The following is an 18,826-nucleotide window of genomic DNA, read 5'->3' as shown; positions in this document are numbered from 1 at the left end:
ATTGCGATTAAATATTTGAATCGACTGACAGCCCTAATTAATATAATATGACTCTGACCTGCTCTTGGTCTGTGACCCTGTGACCCTGTGACCCTGTGTCCCTGTGACCCTGTGACCCTGTGTCCCTCAGAGTTTGACAGACATGAGATCTTGCTGTACGAGGAGGTGGCGAAGGTCCCGCCCTTCAAGAGGAAGACGCTGGTTCTGATTGGAGCGCAGGGCGTTGGGAGGAGGAGGCTGAAGAACAAGATGCTGCTGAGGGACCCCCTGCTGTTCGGCACCACCATCCCATGTAGGACCATGTACTGTTGTGTGTGTGTGTGTGTGTGTGTGTGTGTGTGTGTGTGTGTGTGTGTGTGTGTGTGTGTGTGTGTGTGTGTGTGTGGTGTGTGTGTGTGTGTGTGTGTGTGTGTGTGTGTGGTGTGTGTGTGTGTGTGTGTGTGTGTGTGTGTGTGTGTGTGTGTGATATAAGAAAAAAAGAATACAAATATTCAGATATGAATAAGAATGTAAAAAAAGAATGTGCACATCGTACTCTGACATATTTAAATATTTGAAATGTGTGTGTGTTGTGTTTCTGATCTTCAGACACCTCCAGGAAGCCGAAGAAGGAGGACAAGGAGAGCCGGATGTTCGGGTTCACCAGCCGGAGCAAGATGGAGGTCGACATAAAGAGCGGGCGCTTCCTGGAGCACGGAGAGTACGACGGGAACCTGTACGGCATCAAGATGGAGTCCATTCACGAGGTGGTGGAGGCAGGGAGGGTCTGTGTGCTGGATGCTAACCCACAGGTGAGACATGAGTCTGCATTATGAGTCCTAAACATGAGTCTGTGTGCTGGATGCTAACCCACAGGTGAGACATGAGTCTGCATCATGAGTCCTAAACATGAGTCTGCATTATGAGTCCTAAACATGAGTCTGTGTGCTGGATGCTAACCCACAGGTGAGACATGAGTCTGCATTATGAGTCCTAAACATGAGTCTGCATTATGAGTCCTAAACATGAGTCTGCATTATGAGTCCTAAACATGAGTCTGCATTATGAGTCCTAAACATGAGTCTGCATTATGAGTCCTAAACATGAGTCTGTGTGCTGGATGCTAACCCACAGGTGAGACATGAGTCTGCATCATGAGTCCTAAACATGAGTCTGCATTATGAGTCCTAAACATGAGTCTGCATTATGAGTCCTAAACATGAGTCTGTGTGCTGGATGCTAACCCACAGGTGAGACATGAGTCTGCATCATGAGTCCTAAACATTAGTCTGCATTATGAGTCCTAAACATGAGTCTGCATTATGAGTCCTAAACATGAGTCTGCATTATGAGTCCTAAACATGAGTCTGTGTGCTGGATGCTAACCCACAGGTGAGACATGAGTCTGCATTATGAGTCCTAAACATGAGTCTGTGTGCTGGATGCTAACCCACAGGTGAGACATGAGTCTGCATCATGAGTCCTAAACATTAGTCTGCATTATGAGTCCTAAACATGAGTCTGCATTATGAGTCCTAAACATGAGTCTGCATTATGAGTCCTAAACATGAGTCTGTGTGCTGGATGCTAACCCACAGGTGAGACATGAGTCTGCATTATGAGTCCTAAACATGAGTCTGCATTATGAGTCCTAAACATGAGTCTGCATTATGAGTCCTAAACATGAGTCTGTGTGCTGGATGCTAACCCACAGGTGAGACATGAGTCTGCATCATGAGTCCTAAACATGAGTCTGCATTATGAGTCCTAAACATGAGTCTGCATTATGAGTCCTAAACATGAGTCTGTGTGCTGGATGCTAACCCACAGGTGAGACATGAGTCTGCATCATGAGTCCTAAACATGAGTCTGCATTATGAGTCCTAAACATGAGTCTGTGTGCTGGATGCTAACCCACAGGTGAGACATGAGTCTGCATTATGAGTCCTAAACATGAGTCTGCATTATGAGTCCTAAACATGAGTCTGCATTATGAGTCCTAAACATGAGTCTGCATTATGAGTCCTAAACATGAGTCTGCATTATGAGTCCTAAACATGAGTCTGTGTGCTGGATGCTAACCCACAGGTGAGACATGAGTCTGCATCATGAGTCCTAAACATGAGTCTGCATTATGAGTCCTAAACATGAGTCTGCATTATGAGTCCTAAACATGAGTCTGTGTGCTGGATGCTAACCCACAGGTGAGACATGAGTCTGCATTATGAGTCCTAAACATGAGTCTGCATTATGAGTCCTAAACATGAGTCTGCATTATGAGTCCTAAACATGAGTCTGCATCATGAGTCCTAAACATGAGTCTGTGTGCTGGATGCTAACCCACAGGTGAGACATGAGTCTGCATTATGAGTCCTAAACATGAGTCTGCATTATGAGTCCTATACATGAGTCTGTGTGCTCGATGCTAACCCACAGGTGAGACATGAGTCTGCATTATGAGTCCTAAACATGAGTTTGCATTATGAGTCCTAAACGTGAGTCTGCATTATGAGTCCTAAACGTGAGTCTGCATTCTGAGTCCTAAACGTGAGTCTGCATTATGAGTCCTAAACATGAGTCTGTGTGCTCGATGCTAACCCACAGGTGAGACATGAGTCTGCATTATGAGTCCTAAACATGAGTTTGCATTATGAGTCCTAAACGTGAGTCTGCATTATGAGTCCTAAACGTGAGTCTGCATTATGAGTCCTAAACGTGAGTCTGCATTATGAGTCCTAAACATGAGTCTGTGTGCTCGATGCTAACCCACAGGTGAGACATGAGTCTGCATTATGAGTCCTAAACATGAGTTTGCATTATGAGTCCTAAACGTGAGTCTGCATTATGAGTCCTAAACGTGAGTCTGCATTATGAGTCCTAAACGTGAGTCTGCATTATGAGTCCTAAACATGAGTCTGTGTGCTCGATGCTAACCCACAGGTGAGACATGAGTCTGCATTATGAGTCCTAAACATGAGTTTGCATTATGAGTCCTAAACGTGAGTCTGCATTATGAGTCCTAAACGTGAGTCTGCATTATGAGTCCTAAACATGAGTCTGTGTGCTCGATGCTAACCCACAGGTGAGACATGAGTCTGCATTATGAGTCCTAAACGTGAGTCTGCATCATGAGTCCTAAACATGAGTCTGCATTATGAGTCCTAAACATGAGTCTGCATTATGAGTCCTAAACATGAGTCTGCATCATGAGTCCTAAACATGAGTCTGCATTATGAGTCCTAAACATGAGTCTGCATTATGAGTCCTAAACATGAGTCTGCATCATGAGTCTGTGTGCTGGATGCTAACCCACAGGTGAGACATGAGTCTGCATTATGAGTCCTAAACATGAGTCTGCATTATGAGTCCTAAACATGAGTCTGCATTATGAGTCCTAAACATGAGTCTGTGTGCTGGATGCTAACCCACAGGTGAGACATGAGTCTGCATTATGAGTCCTAAACGTGAGTCTGCATTATGAGTTCTAAACATGAGTCTGTGTGCTCGATGCTAACCCACAGGTGAGACATGAGTCTGCATTATGAGTCCTAAACGTGAGTCTGCATTATGAGTCCTAAACATGAGTCTGTGTGCTGGATGCTAACCCACAGATGAGACATGAGTCTGCATTATGAGTCCTAAACATGAGTCTGCATTATGAGTCCTAAACATGAGTCTGTGTGCTCGATGCTAACCCACAGGTGAGACATGAGTCAGCATTACAAGTCTTAAAACTCAGCATTTTTAACTAAGGAATATGTTTGTGTGTGTGTGTGTGGGTGTGTGGGTGTGTGTGTGTGTGTGCGTGTGATTGTGTGTGTGTGTGTGTGTGTGTGTGTGTGTGTGTGTGTGTCAGTCCCTCAAAGTGCTCCGGACCTCAGACTTCCTCCCCTACGTGGTGTTCCTCCAGGCTCCAGACTTCGAGGTGCTGAAGGCGATGAACCAATCAGCTGTGGAGGCTGAGGTGGTGACGAAGACTCTGACGGTGAGGAACACGCCGTGGAGATCATGGAAACATGACTTTAAAGATTCAAGTCTCTCTCACCATGTGCTCAGCAGCTTCAGTGGAGATATGGAGATGACAAGAGAATGTTTTGAGATGTGCAAGTAAATACAAATAAAATAGAAATAGTGCAAGGAGAGTCTGTAATTAGAATATTGGTGTAAGATGCAGACAGATGAATGTTCTGGATGTTCTTCACAGAGTTCAGGTGTTCACAGTCTGATGGCCTGAGGGAGGAACCTGTCTCTGAGGCTGCTGGTTTGAGTCCTGATGCTGCGACAGAACAGTGTGTTGGCTTAGTGTTGCAGGGATGAGTCTGTAGGACATCCAGAGATCTGGTGTCTGTTTCAAAGTGACTGGATATCATTCTAATGTTATCTTTAATTATATCAATCTTGATGCATCTGTGCTGTCCTGTTTTTCAGTCTCTCCCGGTTGCTGTCACGGGGATGAAGCAAGGTGCATCTGATCTCATCTTTTCAAATAAGAAATTAATTAAATGAACATATAAACATATTTGGCTCATATATACACATTAAATATATTTACATGTATGTGTGCCGCTAAGAAGTTACTGTGAAAACAGTGAACATAAAACACTACGTCATGTTTCCTGTTGCTGTTAAAACGACTGCATTTCAATCAAGTCAACGTCAACTTTAAGGATAATAAAGGTCCATCTTATCTTATGATGGTGTGGGATGAGTGCCCCGGACACACCAAGCCGATTTTGGCCGTCGATGGATGTCAGGCCGACGATGAGCGTCCTGTCGCCCGACTCAGATTGGTGTGTCCCGCACCGTCGTGTCTTTTCGGCCGTGCCGACACCTTTTTGGCCGAAAACCTACCGATTCAACATGTTGATTCAACATGTTGAATCGGTAGGCAATCGGCAAAAGGCCGTCGGCTAAAGAAATCACTCTGATTGGCTGTTCAGCTAGCGAATCAGTGCATGAGAAGCGAAACGGAAGTGAGGGACCCAAACAAACGATTAAGAAGGCAAATCTTAGACTTCATGTAACTCCAGCTCTCGACACAGGTTGGGGAAAGCCCCGTGAGCTTCTGGCTGTAGAGTGAACATGGAACACACGCTATTTGTTGTTTGTTTATATCACGCAGTCTGTTCTTCTTCTCTCGGTTATCACACTGTCTGTCTTCCGGTTGTTGCCTCTTTTGAATGACGAATACACACTACCGCCGCCTGCTGGTAAGGAGAGTTATCGCCTCTCACGCATGTGCAGTTCGTACGTGCTTCTTGGCCGTCGGCTGGAGTCTTTGCGGTGTGTTCCAGTGCGACACATGGCCAAGACGCAGAGACGAGAGGCGACACAACAGTCGGGTCCGTCTGTGTCAGTTCTTTGGTGTCAGCTTGGTGTGTCCCTACCTTAACACTAAAACCACCAGACTCAGAGACAGTTTCATCCTACAGGCCATCAGACTGTTAAACACCTGAACTCTGTAGAACATCCATGAACATTCATCTGTTTGCATCTTATATCAATATTCCAATTACTTGCATATAGACTATTCTGCACTATTGTATCTGTGTTATTGTGTTGCTCTGCTGGAGGAGCCTGGGACCTCAGATCTTTAACTACACTATAGCTATGCACAAATGACACCCAGAGATGTGTGTGTGTTTCAGGACGAGGAGCTGCAAAGGACATGTGATGAGAGCTCGAAGCTCCAGGCGGCCTTCGAGCACTACTTCGACCTGAGCATCGTGAACGATAACCTGGACGAGACGTACCGCAGCGTGAAGGCGGCGCTGCAGACCGTCTCCAAGAACCCCCAGTGGGTCCCCGTCACATGGCTGTTCTGAACACTGCTGTGTGTGTGTGTGTGTGTGTGTGTGTGTGTGTGTGTGTGTGTGTGTGTGTGTGTGTGTGTGTGTGTGTGTGTGTGGTGTGTGTGTGTGTGTGTGTGTGTGTGTGTGTGTGTGTGGTGTGTGTGTGTGTGTGTATGTGTATGTGTGTGTGTGTGTGTGTGTGTGCGTGTGCGTGCTTTGGATTTCTAAACCATATTTTTTGTATGTTTTTACATTTTTGGACCCTCATTGTTTACATTTCATATCAGAGTTATGCTACGAGTGCTGGTAACAAATTATTTTTAATATTAAATGAACAAATATGAGTGATGACAATACACTGAACACACACCTCACAGCTTCTTGTTTAGTGCCTGGCAGCATGTACGGAGGCCGACAGGTGCAAACACGCTGCCGCTTCAGAAAGGATGCAGATATAGAAACCCAAATGTTCCACAGCAACAACACGTGCAGCGTTTAGAGAACATTCAGCAACTTGAGGAGACATGGCAGCGTTTACTAAGAGCTGCAAGAAGCTCATTTTAACAATGTGATCACTCCTTCTGATGTTAAGCTGTAAGCTAGCTAGCTAACGTAGCTAACCCTGATGTGTGTCCCCTGGTTCTCGTTGTGTTTTTATATCTGCATCGTGTCTCCTTGAGAACGAGGTTTGGGCGTTTGCACCTGTCGGCCACCGAAAGCATGAAATGAAAAAGGTTGTTAATGTCTATTATTGTCAAAATTGCAAACAGAGCCTTTGTTGTCTTTTCTTTATTTAACATAGTGACACACACACACACACACACACACACACTGTAAAACACACACACACACAGTGTTGTTCAGAAGCTCTATTTTACTACAGCTTGGTTTTTCATGAGAAATATTTCTGTTCAACAGCATCTTTCTAATTTGCACTTTTTTATTTTGTAGTATTTATATTTCTAAATAAAACGTTTTCTTTGTATTTCTGAACTCAGTTTGTAGATAGCATGTAGAGACACGATGTTTAGTGTGAGACGCCTGGTGTTTACAGTGAGAGCTCTTTAACTGTCCATGTGCCAAACGCAGATCTCCTATTCTGGCAGCTACTGAATATTTAGACGCAATAGAGAGGTGCAGGGTGTCCTACTCCTGTGTCGGTCACATGACACGTCACCACCGCTAAGCTAAAGGTGGCTAATGTTGGGCTATAAAGGAACTACAGCACGGTCACATGACACGTCACCACCGCTAAGCTAAAGGTGGCTAATGTTGGGCTATAAAGGAACTACAGCACGGTCACATGACTTCACTTCACCACCGCTAAGCTAAAGGAGGCTAATGTTGGGCTATAAAGGAACTACAGCACGGTCACATGACTTCACGTCACCACCGCTAAGCTAAAGGCGGCTAATGTTGGGCTATAAAGGAACTACAGCACGGTCACATGACTTCACTTCACCACCGCTAAGCTAAAGGAGGCTAATGTTGGGCTATAGAGGAACTACAGCACGGTCACATGACTTCACGTCACCACCGCTAAGCTAAAGGAGGCTAATGTTGGGCTATAAAGGAACTACAGCACGGTCACATGACTTCACGTCACCACCGCTAAGCTAAAGGAGGCTAATGTTGGGCGTGATGATGTTTAGGGACAGGAAGTGATGAAATGCTGACTCATGCCAGGTTTAGGACTCATTCCTGCACCTCTCTATTCTCTGTTCAGCGATACAGAAATGTCTTTGTTAACTTCCAGCTCTGAGAACGTTTTGCGGCTCTTTGTAAAATGAAGTTTATATTTAAGGTCTAGTTTCTAACAGCAGATGTTTGTGTGGCAGCTATATTTAAATATTCTCTCGAGGACATTCCCAAACCTGACAGTGTACCTTTTCTATGAGCTCTCAACAATGCAATAAAACATGTTCAGACTCTAAAGTCACAATAACTCTGTTTACATTATGAAGTTTACTGTGTATCTACATGTGTACTTTTTAAGGGTTGTACTCCAAAAAGCTTCATCACAAGAACTTTACATCTGACTTTAATAACAATTTACCTTAAAGGGAAACTCCTGTGGTTTCATATTTTACATTCATAAAGTCAAGGAACCCACAAAAAACACAGAATGTAAACAAATATGTCAAATTTGAAGCATATCCGGACTTTTATAAAGGTTGTAGTTCCAAGACACCTGAATACTACATTTCCCATAATGCAACATGTGAGTGCTGATGATGGTCATGCTTGTGCCTGAATAAAGGATTGATTCTGTCTCTGAGTTTCTGCGTCTCTTCTCATCGTGCGTACAATATTCACAAAGCATTGTTTAATATAAAGTCCAATTTAAACAGGCGTGTCTGAAACTGTATGGGATTAGTTTGGTGTCATAAAGACAAAGCAACACTTTCTCAGAATCAAGCAAAACAGAGTTTAAGAGAAAAGAAAACTGAGTCAAGCTAAATACATTTAATAAAAAAAATGAAACTATAAGTTGCAAACAAATCATTTGTGTACTCATGTAAACTATAAATCTTTTTTCTTTGTTTTAACACATCTCTTTGTTTGCAGTTCTCTTCTTTCTCAACGATCAGACTTTTGCTCTCGCTGCAGCTCCCTCATTTTCTGTTTGAGATTCTGACACAAGCGTCCCAGGTGGGCGGGACTTTCAGGGGTGCGTCCCCATTGGCTACTCAGTTTTTGAGTGACAGCCCAGTCCTCCAGCGATTGTACAGTGCAGGCAGCTGTGGTGCGGTAGCTGAGCGTGGATAGAAGACCCCCAGAAGAACCAGCATTTCAATTATTATAATACAAGTGAACATATATGTAAGTATTGATCATTTGTGTTGTTTGTGCCGTACTATACGTCTGTTTCTTTATTGTGTTAAGTGAGAAGTAAAGCTGTGCTATGAAAGTTAGCTTTTGCCCAAATGGGGAAACTATTGAACAGGTGTTCAGGTGTTCAGGTAGCAGTGTGTTCAGGTGTTCAGGTGTTCAGGCAGCAGTGTGTTCAGGTGTTCAGGTAGCAGTGGGTTCAGGTGTTCAGTGTGTTCAGGTGTTCAGGTGTTCAGGTGTTCAGGTGTTCAGGTAGCAGTGTGTTCAGGTAGCAGTGTGTTCAGGTGTTCAGGTAGCAGTGTGTTCGGGTGTTCAGGCAGCAGTGGGTTCAGGTGTTCAGGTAGCAGTGTGTTCAGGTGTTCAGGTAGCAGTGTGTTCGGGTGTTCAGGTAGCAGTGTGTTCAGGTGTTCAGGTAGCAGTGTGTTCAGGTGTTCAGGTAGCAGTGTGTTCAGGTGTTCAGGTAGCAGTGTGTTCAGGTGTTCAGGTAGCAGTGGGTTCAGGTGTTCAGTGTGTTCAGGTGTTCAGGTAGCAGTGTGTTCAGGTGTTCAGGTGTTCAGGTAGCAGTGTGTTCGGGTGTTCAGGCAGCAGTGTGTTCAGGTGTTCAGGTAGCAGTGTGTTCAGGTGTTCAGGTAGCAGTGTGTTCAGGTGTTCAGGTGTTCAGGCAGCAGTGTGTTCAGGTAGCAGTGTGTTCAGGTGTTCAGGTGTTCAGGCAGCAGTGTGTTCAGGTGTTCAGGTATTCAGGTGTTCAGGCAGCAGTGTGTTCAGGTGTTCAGGTAGCAGTGGGTTCAGGTGTTCAGGTGTTCAGGTGTTCAGGCAGCAGTGTGTTCAGGTAGCAGTGTGTTCAGGTGTTCAGGCAGCAGTGTGTTCAGGTGTTCAGGTGTGCAGGTGTTCAGGCAGCAGTGTGTTCAGGTAGCAGTGTGTTCAGGTGTTCAGGTAGCAGTGTGTTCAGGTGTTCAGGTGTTCAGGTGTTAGGGTGTTCAGGTAGCAGTGTGTTCAGGTGTTCAGGTGTTCAGGTAGCCGTGTGTTCAGGTGTTCAGGTAGCAGTGTGTTCAGGTGTTCAGGTGTTCAGCTGTTCAGGTGTTCAGGTGTTCAGGTAGCAGTGTGTTCAGGTGTTCAGGTGTTCAGGTAGCAGTGTGTTCAGGTGTTCAGGTAGCAGTGTGTTCAGGTGTTCAGGTAGCAGTGTGTTCAGGTGTTCAGGTGTTCAGGTAGCAGTGTGTTCAGGTGTTCAGGTGTTCAGCTGTTCAGGTGTTCAGGTGTTCAGGTGTTCAGGTAGCAGTGTGTTCAGGTGTTCAGGTGTTCAGGCAGCAGTGTGTTCAGGTGTTCAGGTATTCAGGTGTTCAGGCAGCAGTGTGTTCAGGTGTTCAGGTATTCAGGTGGTCAGGCAGCAGTGTGTTCAGGTGTTCAGGTAGCAGTGTGTTCAGGTGTTCAGGTGTTCAGCTGTTCAGGTAGCAGTGTGTTCAGGTGTTCAGGTGTTCAGCTGTTCAGGTAGCAGTGTGTTCAGGTGTTCAGGTGTTCAGCTGTTCAGGTAGCAGTGTGTTCAGGTGTTCAGGTAGCAGTGTGTTCAGGTGTTCAGGTAGCAGTGTGTTCAGGTGTTCAGGTAGCAGTGTGTTCAGGTGTTCAGGTAGCAGTGTGTTCAGGTGTTCAGGTAGCAGGTGTTCAGGTGTTCAGGTGTTCAGGTGTTCAGGTGTTCAGGTGTTCAGGTGTTCAGGTGTTCAGGTGTTCAGGTGTTCAGGTGTTCATGTGTTCAGGTGTGTAAAGTTGTAATAAAGTGTAAACAGCACCAGTCTAATGCAAAGAGTCCGATGTGTTCATGAAACTCTCCAGGAGGCACCGACACTAACGTGGCCGAGTGGACTCCAGAGTTTGCTGCATGAGTTGCACTGTATGATCTGTGGTGTAGTGGGCTGTCACTCAAAAACTGAGTAGCCAATGGGGACGCACCCCTGAAAGTCCCGCCCACCTGGGACGTTTGTGTCAGAATCTCAAACAGAAAATGAGGGAGCTGCAGCGAGAGCAAAAGTCTGATCGTTGAGAAAGAAGAGAACTGCAAACAAAGAGATGTGTTACAACAAAGAAGAAAGACTTATAGTTTACATGAGTACACAAATGATTTGTTTGCAATAAAATGTATTTAGCTTGACTCAGTTTTCTTTTCTCTTAAACTCTTAGTTTTGCTTGACTCTGAGAAAGTGTTGCTTTGTCTTTAAGACACCAAACTAATCCCATAGTCATGTAGCTTCTGACATGGAGAGCAGTGTTTCTCAAAGTGTGGTCCGTGGACCCCTAGTGGTCTGTGAGTATATTGGTAACATTCCACATTTGAAATAAGCAAATCCAAAATGTTTCTGAAATAGTTTCAAAATGCCTAGTATAGGAGCAACAGAGATAGTTTTTGCTTGATTCTGAGAAAGTGTTGCTTTATCTTTCTGAAACAAAACTAATCCCATAAAACTGTGGGACATCGATTTAAAATCACACGACACTTTAAATTAAATAATCATCCAAAGAAGCTCCGGTGTTGAGACAAAGTGATTTGGGGTCATTACATTTAAGAGTGTACATGGAAACAACTGATATCGCAATGTGTGTGTGTGTGTGTGTGTGTGTGTGTGTGTGTGTGTGTGTGTGTGTGTGTGTGTGTGTGTGTGTGTGTGTGTGTGTGTGTGTGTGTGTGTGTGTGTGTGTGTGTGTGTGTGTGTGTGTGTGAGAGTAACTCCTGCATTGCGCCACACACTGATTTGTTTTTGTGTGAACTCCTCACTGTGTGTTTAACCCCTAACTTAACAAATAGACTTCCGGATCTTTCACGAACACACACACACACACACACACACACACACACACACACACACACACACACACACACACACACACACACACACACACACACACACTCTCTCTCTCTCTCTGGGTAGGGGAGGTGTCTGCAGGGACAGATTGAGCCTCAGAGCCGAGCACACGGGGAACAGGATGGAGGTTCTGAAGGTTCTGCTGGTTCTGGTTCCTCTGCTGCAGCTCTCAGGTCAGTGTTAACTCATCATGAGGGCCACGTACAGAAAGATATACGAAGGTCTGTGCCGCTCACTAGAGGTCAATCGCCTCGTAAGTTCAGTTAGCTAAATCAGATGTAGGTGAACGATGCTTGTGAGCGTCATTTCATTTTCATTTAATGGTTTATTTAGCAGGGACAATGCCCAGTGACGAACACTTAAAGGGCCCATGTCATGGCCATTTCCACTGATCATAATTACATTGTTGAGGTATACTAAAATAGATTTATACTGTGCAATTTTCCAAACTCACATTGGTTTCGCATACAGCATCTCTGTCAAGCATGTGTATTCAGCAGTATTCACTTTCTCCACTAAACGACTCGTTGGAGCTCTTGCCCCCCCCTCCCTGTGAGCCTAGTGTGCTCCGATTGGTCAGCTCGGCCACTCGTTCTGATTAGTCAACCACCAGAGAGGCTGCGCCCATGTCAGTGCTTTTCCCGGCTGCTCTCAGCGTAACATCAGTCTTATCATGGCGTCGGTACAGCGGTATATTTTATATACATATATATTTTTAACTGTTGTTATAGAAGAGTGTGACGGCCCCAGGGCCTTTGTCTTACGATGGGGTGGAGCTGAAGAGGCTAATCAGCACGATCACGGACACCTCCGGACACTACGGCCCCAGTCTCTCTCCAAAGCGGCTGCAGGAAGACTAACTCTGCGATCCTCTCAACCACCTATCTCTGCATTTACCACAATAAATGTGCCGTGGTTTTGTAAACTCGTGTATGTCTCTTTGTCTTTGTGGCCTACGAGCTACTCTCATAACAAAGAGTAAGTTATTTTTACCCGTTATAAACTACTACTGTTTGATGAGAAATCAAATCATGGTTTGCTATATATGAATTCAGGGAAGAAAGGATAGGCCTACTAAGTATTTCCATTAAACTTTATTTTTAGAAATGTACAAAATGAACATAAATATACATATATACACGGTATATCATCCATTCCTCCTCCTCTTGCCTGCGCACAGCCGGTGCGGTGCGGTGCCTTTTAGCACCCTCAGTAGTAGTAGAATCCCTTCCCCGTCATGGATTGTCCGCCAGGATCTGGCTGGACGAAATCAAATGCAAATCACAAAATATTAGAGAAACTTAGTTGTTTTAGATTCGTTAGTAGTAGTTGTGTAATGAACAGCTTGCCTGCTAATATGCTAACCTAGCTTTGTTTACCTTGGTAGCTAACACGATATGAACGTTAGCTTGGAGGAAAGGCAACTATAATGCAGTGTAATAAAAACTACTATGAACAAAAGCTAGTGGTTCATATTAGGCTAGCAATAACGTGTTTATAATTGCAATCGTATACGGGTATTCTGCTACCATACAATGTAACTTGCATGAATACATTGTTTTGCGCTAGCATACAGCTAGCCTCGTTAGCTACATGCAGTATATGTACGGTCACAATGTACGGTAAACCGGAGTATACTGTATGAGTATTCCGTGTGTGTGACTGCAGACATTCTCCTGCTATGAGATACATGTATGCAAGGCCATCTGCTGACATTGTAGTTGATATATTTAAACGCTAGCAACGTAGCATCACAAAAATGTTTTTCTGACCAAAACTAGCTCAAGCTCCGTGTGTTAGATCGCTACGCCAGCTATAATGTAATTACGTTTCGCGACTGACCGGCAAATCACCCGCAGTATACTGTCAATAGGTATTTTGTGTGTGAATGCAGACATTCTCCTGCTATGAGATACATGTATGCAAGGCCATCTGCTGATATTAGAGTTGATATATGGAAACTCTAGCAACTTAGTTAGCACAGTTAGCACTGTGTCAATGGCTTAGCAGTCCAACACAGTTTACACATTTAAACAGTCTTGTTTGATAAATACACAAATAACAATGCAAACTTACAGGTTGTATACCCAGATCTTCCCCTGCTCCAAACGGTCCAAACAAGCTGTGCATATCCGGCCTCAAACTGGGCAATGTTTTGGAAGCTTTCGTCTGTGAAATGCCGGTTCTTCGAACCTCTGGAGGAGGAACACGCCGCTGCTGGTGTGGCCATAGCTCTTCGGGATTGGTCCATTTCGTTCCGGGTACCGCATGACATCAGGCGGTACCCGGAACTAAATGGAAGACTCAAATGGGCAGTGACGTATCTCCAACGAGGCGTTTTGGGGAGGTATTTTCTGTGTTAGAGTTTTACTCGCTACAGGGTGTACTTTGAGGGTTTGACTCTGCACACCGTTTACATGCATAAAAACCTTCATAACACACAAGGGGACGGGTAATAACCGGAAAAGCATGACATGGGAGCTTTAAAACATTCAAATGTATCGAGCGTAACAGTGCCAGATTTAGCTTTGAGCTACTTTCCATCCGCAGTCCCTCACATGAAACATTTAAGAAGATTACATTTTACAAACATGGCAAAAACAAAACACATGATATGCAAAAAGTGCAAGAGATCAAGAGCAGCATACACAAGTATTTATGACATGGTAATACCATAGAGCAGCTACGACATGTGAAGTGCGAGAGGAGATACCCCTGTGTTGAAGAAGAGGAGATACCCCTGAGTTGAAGAAGAGAAGATGCCCCTGAGTTGAAATGTATTTAGCGGTGATCGCTCGTCTGTTTGTTTCTTAACCATTCTTTGAGTTGACCTTTCAAACTATTGAGAGTGAAACAATCCCGTATCTCAGCTGGGAGGCTGTTCCACAAAGAGCTGTCTTTAATGGAGAGGACATGTTGACGGAAAGTGGTCCGTCTGCAGTGGACCTCACAGTCTCCTCTGGTTTCTGACCTAGTGCGTCCAGTGTGTTTTCTGTGGATGAATTCCCCTAAGGGAGGGGGGGGGGGGGCAGTCCACGTAAACATTTATAAATAAAACACATACTTTTAAAAGACTTTAAATTGTCAAAACTCAAGAAATTGTGTAAGGATGGTACAGTGGTGGTATGAATAAGGCTTTCTGTGAGCAGCTCATCCATTAGAACTGATCCTCAGAGAGATTATCATGAGAGAGAGAACTGATCCTCAGAGAGATTATCATGAGAGAGAGAGAACTGATCCTCAGAGAGATTATCATGAGAGAGAGAACTGATCCTCAGAGAGATTATCATGAGAGAGAGAGAACTGATCCTCAGAGAGATTATCATGAGAGAGAGAGAACTGATCCTCAGAGAGATTATCATGAGAGAGAGAACTGATCCTCAGAGAGATTATCATGAGAGAGAGAGAGAACTGATCCTCAGAGAGATTATCATGAGAGAGAGAGAGAACTGATCCTCAGAGAGATTATCATGAGAGAGAGAGAGAACTGATCCTCAGAGAGATTATCATGAGAGAGAGAGAGAACTGATCCTCAGAGAGATTATCATGAGAGAGAGACTGATCCTCAGAGATACTGATCCTTCACAGAGATTATCATGAGAGAGAGAGAACTGATCCTCACAGAGATTATCATGAGAGAGAACTGATCTCAGAGAGATTATCATGAGAGAGAGAGAGAACTGATCCTCAGAGAGATTATCATGAGAGAGAGAGAACTGATCCTCAGAGAGATTATCATGAGAGAGAGAGAACTGATCCTCAGAGAGATTATCATGAGAGAGAGAGAACTGATCCTCACAGAGATTATCATGAGAGAGAGAGAACTGATCCTCAGAGAGATTATCATGAGAGAGAGAGAACTGATCCTCACAGAGATTATCATGAGAGAGAGAGAACTGATCCTCACAGAGATTATCATGAGAGAGAGAGAACTGATCCTCAGAGAGATTATCATGAGAGAGAGAGAACTGATCCTCACAGAGATTATCATGAGAGAGAGAGAACTGATCCTCACAGAGATTATCATGAGAGAGAGAGAACTGATCCTCAGAGAGATTATCATGAGAGAGAGAGAACTGATCCTCAGAGAGATTATCATGAGAGAGAGAGAACTGATCCTCACAGAGATTATCATGAGAGAGAGAGAACTGATCCTCACAGAGATTATCATGAGAGAGAGAGAACTGATCCTCAGAGAGATTATCATGAGAGAGAGAACTGATCCTCAGAGAGATTATCATGAGAGAGAGAGAACTGATCCTCAGAGAGATTATCATGAGAGAGAGAGAACTGATCCTCAGAGAGATTATCATGAGAGAGAGAGAACTGATCCTCAGAGAGATTATCAGGAGAGAGAGAGAACTGATCCTCAGAGAGATTATCATGAGAGAGAGAACTGATCCTCAGAGAGATTATCATGAGAGAGAGAGAGAACTGATCCTCAGAGAGATTATCATGAGAGAGAGAACTGATCCTCAGAGAGATTATCATGAGAGAGAGAACTGATCCTCAGAGAGATTATCATGAGAGAGAGAACTGATCCTCAGAGAGATTATCATGAGAGAGAGAGAACTGATCCTCAGAGAGATTATCATGAGAGAGAGAACTGATCCTCAGAGAGATTATCATGAGAGAGAGAGAACTGATCCTCAGAGAGATTATCATGAGAGAGAGAGAACTGATCCTCAGAGAGATTATCAGGAGAGAGAGAGAACTGATCCTCAGAGAGATTATCATGAGAGAGAGAGAACTGATCCTCAGAGAGATTATCATGAGAGAGAGAGAACTGATCCTCAGAGAGATTATCATGAGAGAGAGAACTGATCCTCAGAGAGATTATCAGGAGAGAGAGAACTGATCCTCTTTATGGGGTCATTGAGCTTTTTCTTCTCTAAACTTTAACGACTGAAAGTATTTGAAAAGTGGCTCATTAATGAATACTACTGTGTACTATGTGTTTACATTTATAGTTAATAAGTACAATATGAGACAAGCACAAGTTTCATCTGTGGGCTGTAGTTTGGTCCCCCCTGATCTATAGTATATACTAGTATATACTAGTATATATAAGTATACATTAGTATATATTAGTATACATTAGTATACATTAGTATATATTAGTATACATTGGTATATATTGGTATATATTGGTATATATTGGTATATATTAGTATATATTGGTATATATTAGTATATATTGGTATATATTAGTATATATTAGTATATATTAATATATATTAGTATATATTGGTATATATTAGTATATATTAGTATATATTAGTATATATTGGTATATATTAGTATATATTAATATATACTAATATATATTAGTATATATTAATATATACTAATATATATTAGTATATATTGGTATATATTAGTATATATTGGTATATATTAGTATATATTAGTATATATTGGTATATATTGGTATATATTAGTATATATTGGTATATATTGGTATATATTGGTATATATTGGTATATATTGGTATATATTAATATATATTGGTATATATTAATATATATTGGTATATATTAGTATATATTGGTATATATTAATATATATTGGTATATATTAGTATATATTGGTATATATTAATATATATTGGTATATATTGGTATATATTGGTATATATTAGTATATATTAGTATATATTGGTATATTTTAGTATATATTAGTATACATTGGTATATATTGGTATATATTGGTATATATTGGTATATATTAGTATATATTGGTATATATTAATATATATTGGTATATATTAGTATATATTGGTATATATTAGTATATATTAATATATATTGGTATATATTAGTATATATTAATATATATTGGTATATATTAATATATATTGGTATATATTAGTATATTTTAGTATATATTAATATATATTAGTATATATTAATATATATTAGTATATGTATATTAGTCCCATCTCAAATTAGACTTTTTTCTCAGAATGTGCCTTTTTCTCAGAATGTGCCTTTTTCTTAGAATGTGCCTTTTTCTCAGAATGTGCCTTTTTCTCAGAATGTGCCTTTTTCTCAGAATGTGCCTTTTTCTTAGAATGTGCCTTTTTCTCAGAATGTGCCTTTTTTCAAGAATGTGCCTTTTCTCAGAATGTGCCTTTTCTCAGAATGGCCTTTTCTAGAATGTGCCTTTTTCTCAGAATGTGCCTTTTTCTCAGAATGTGCCTTTTTCTCAGAATGTGCCTTTTTCTCAGAATGTGCCTTTTCTAGAATGTGCCTTTTCTAAAATGTGCCTTTTTTCTTAGAATGTGCCTTTTTTCTTAGAATGTGCCTTTTTCTTAAAATGTGCCTTTTTCTCAGAATGTGCCTTTTTCTCAGAATGTGCCTTTTTCTCAGAATGTGCCTTTTCTCAGAATGTGCCTTTTTCTTAGAATGTGCCTTTTTCTTAGAATGTGCCTTTTTCTCAGAATGTGCCTTTTTCTCAGAATGTGCCTTTTTCTCAGAATGTGCCTTTTTCTTAGAATGTGCCTTTTTCTCAGAATGTGCCTTTTTCTCAGAATGTGCCTTTTTCTCAGAATGTTATTCTTTTTTTTAAATGTCACTTCCTTTTTTTTTATTTTGACTTTTTTTCCAGCTTTTCTTTTGAAATCATTTTGTGACATTCTCACTGAAGAGACTTGCAATGATTCACCCCAGACTTCTGCTTTCAGACGTAGTTCATTATGAAGTTATCACCCTATCAGATAATAATCCAATGCAGAGGCAATTATGTAATATAATACATTATTTTATATATATATATATTTATATGTAAGTTACAGCCGGACCTTTGAGTGCAGCCTTGATGCTGATGTGGCCCGCGGTTACATTGAGTTTGACCCCCCCTGATGAAAATAAGGAGCCCCTCCCCACGCCCCTCTGAGAGACATCTGGTTACAAAAAATCTGATCAGCTCATTTTCAGACAGGTTTTTATAGAAATGGATCAAAAAGAGAGAGAATCTTTGTTCCTGAAACTTTCAGAGTCTCTTTCCACAGAGGGGACACATGTTGATGAAGAAGAGACATGTGTCCCCTCTGTGGAAAGAGACCACAGAGGGGACACATGTTGATGAAGAAGAGACATGTGTCCCCTCTGTGGAAAGAGACCACAGAGGGGACACATGTTGATGAAGAAGAGACATGTGTCCCCTCTGTGGAAAGAGACCACAGAGGGGACACATGTTGAAGTAGAAGAGACATGTGTCCCCTCTGTGGAAAGAGACCACAGAGGGGACACATGTTGAAGTAGAAGAGACATGTGTCCCCTCTGTGCTGGAGCGTTAGCAACTATCTTTTGGAACACTCTTGAAATAATACCAAGAATAAAAACAGTCGTGTTCGGAGGAAAATGAAACCAA

General features: G+C 42.3%; 2 protein-coding genes across 2 annotated transcripts in view; both read left to right on the top strand.

Annotated features, from left to right (window-relative positions):
• Positions 1 to 130: 130 nt before the first annotated feature.
• On the top strand, positions 131 to 5,878 carry LOC117492931 (MAGUK p55 subfamily member 2-like; the record flags this gene model as incomplete). The annotated part of the gene is made up of 4 exons (XM_034143365.1): positions 131 to 292; positions 589 to 791; positions 3,836 to 3,964; positions 5,628 to 5,878. Coding segments are annotated over 4 exons (671 nt in total), but the record flags the coding sequence as incomplete, so codon positions are not given.
• A 5,611-nt stretch (positions 5,879 to 11,489) lies between these two features.
• LOC117492924 (properdin-like) overlaps positions 11,490 to 18,826 on the top strand; it is a gene marked incomplete at its 3' end in the record, with an annotated part of 12,161 nt that continues 4,824 nt past the window's right edge. The window contains 1 exon segment of the mRNA XM_034143352.1: positions 11,490 to 11,625. Within this exon segment, the coding sequence (XP_033999243.1) occupies positions 11,574 to 11,625 (52 nt within the window).

This window comes from Trematomus bernacchii, unplaced genomic scaffold, assembly GCF_902827165.1.
Source record: "Trematomus bernacchii unplaced genomic scaffold, fTreBer1.1, whole genome shotgun sequence".
Lineage (NCBI taxonomy): Eukaryota > Metazoa > Chordata > Actinopteri > Perciformes > Nototheniidae > Trematomus > Trematomus bernacchii.
The sequence above is the reverse complement of the archived record's forward strand: the minus strand, read 5'-3'. Positions and strand labels throughout refer to the sequence as shown.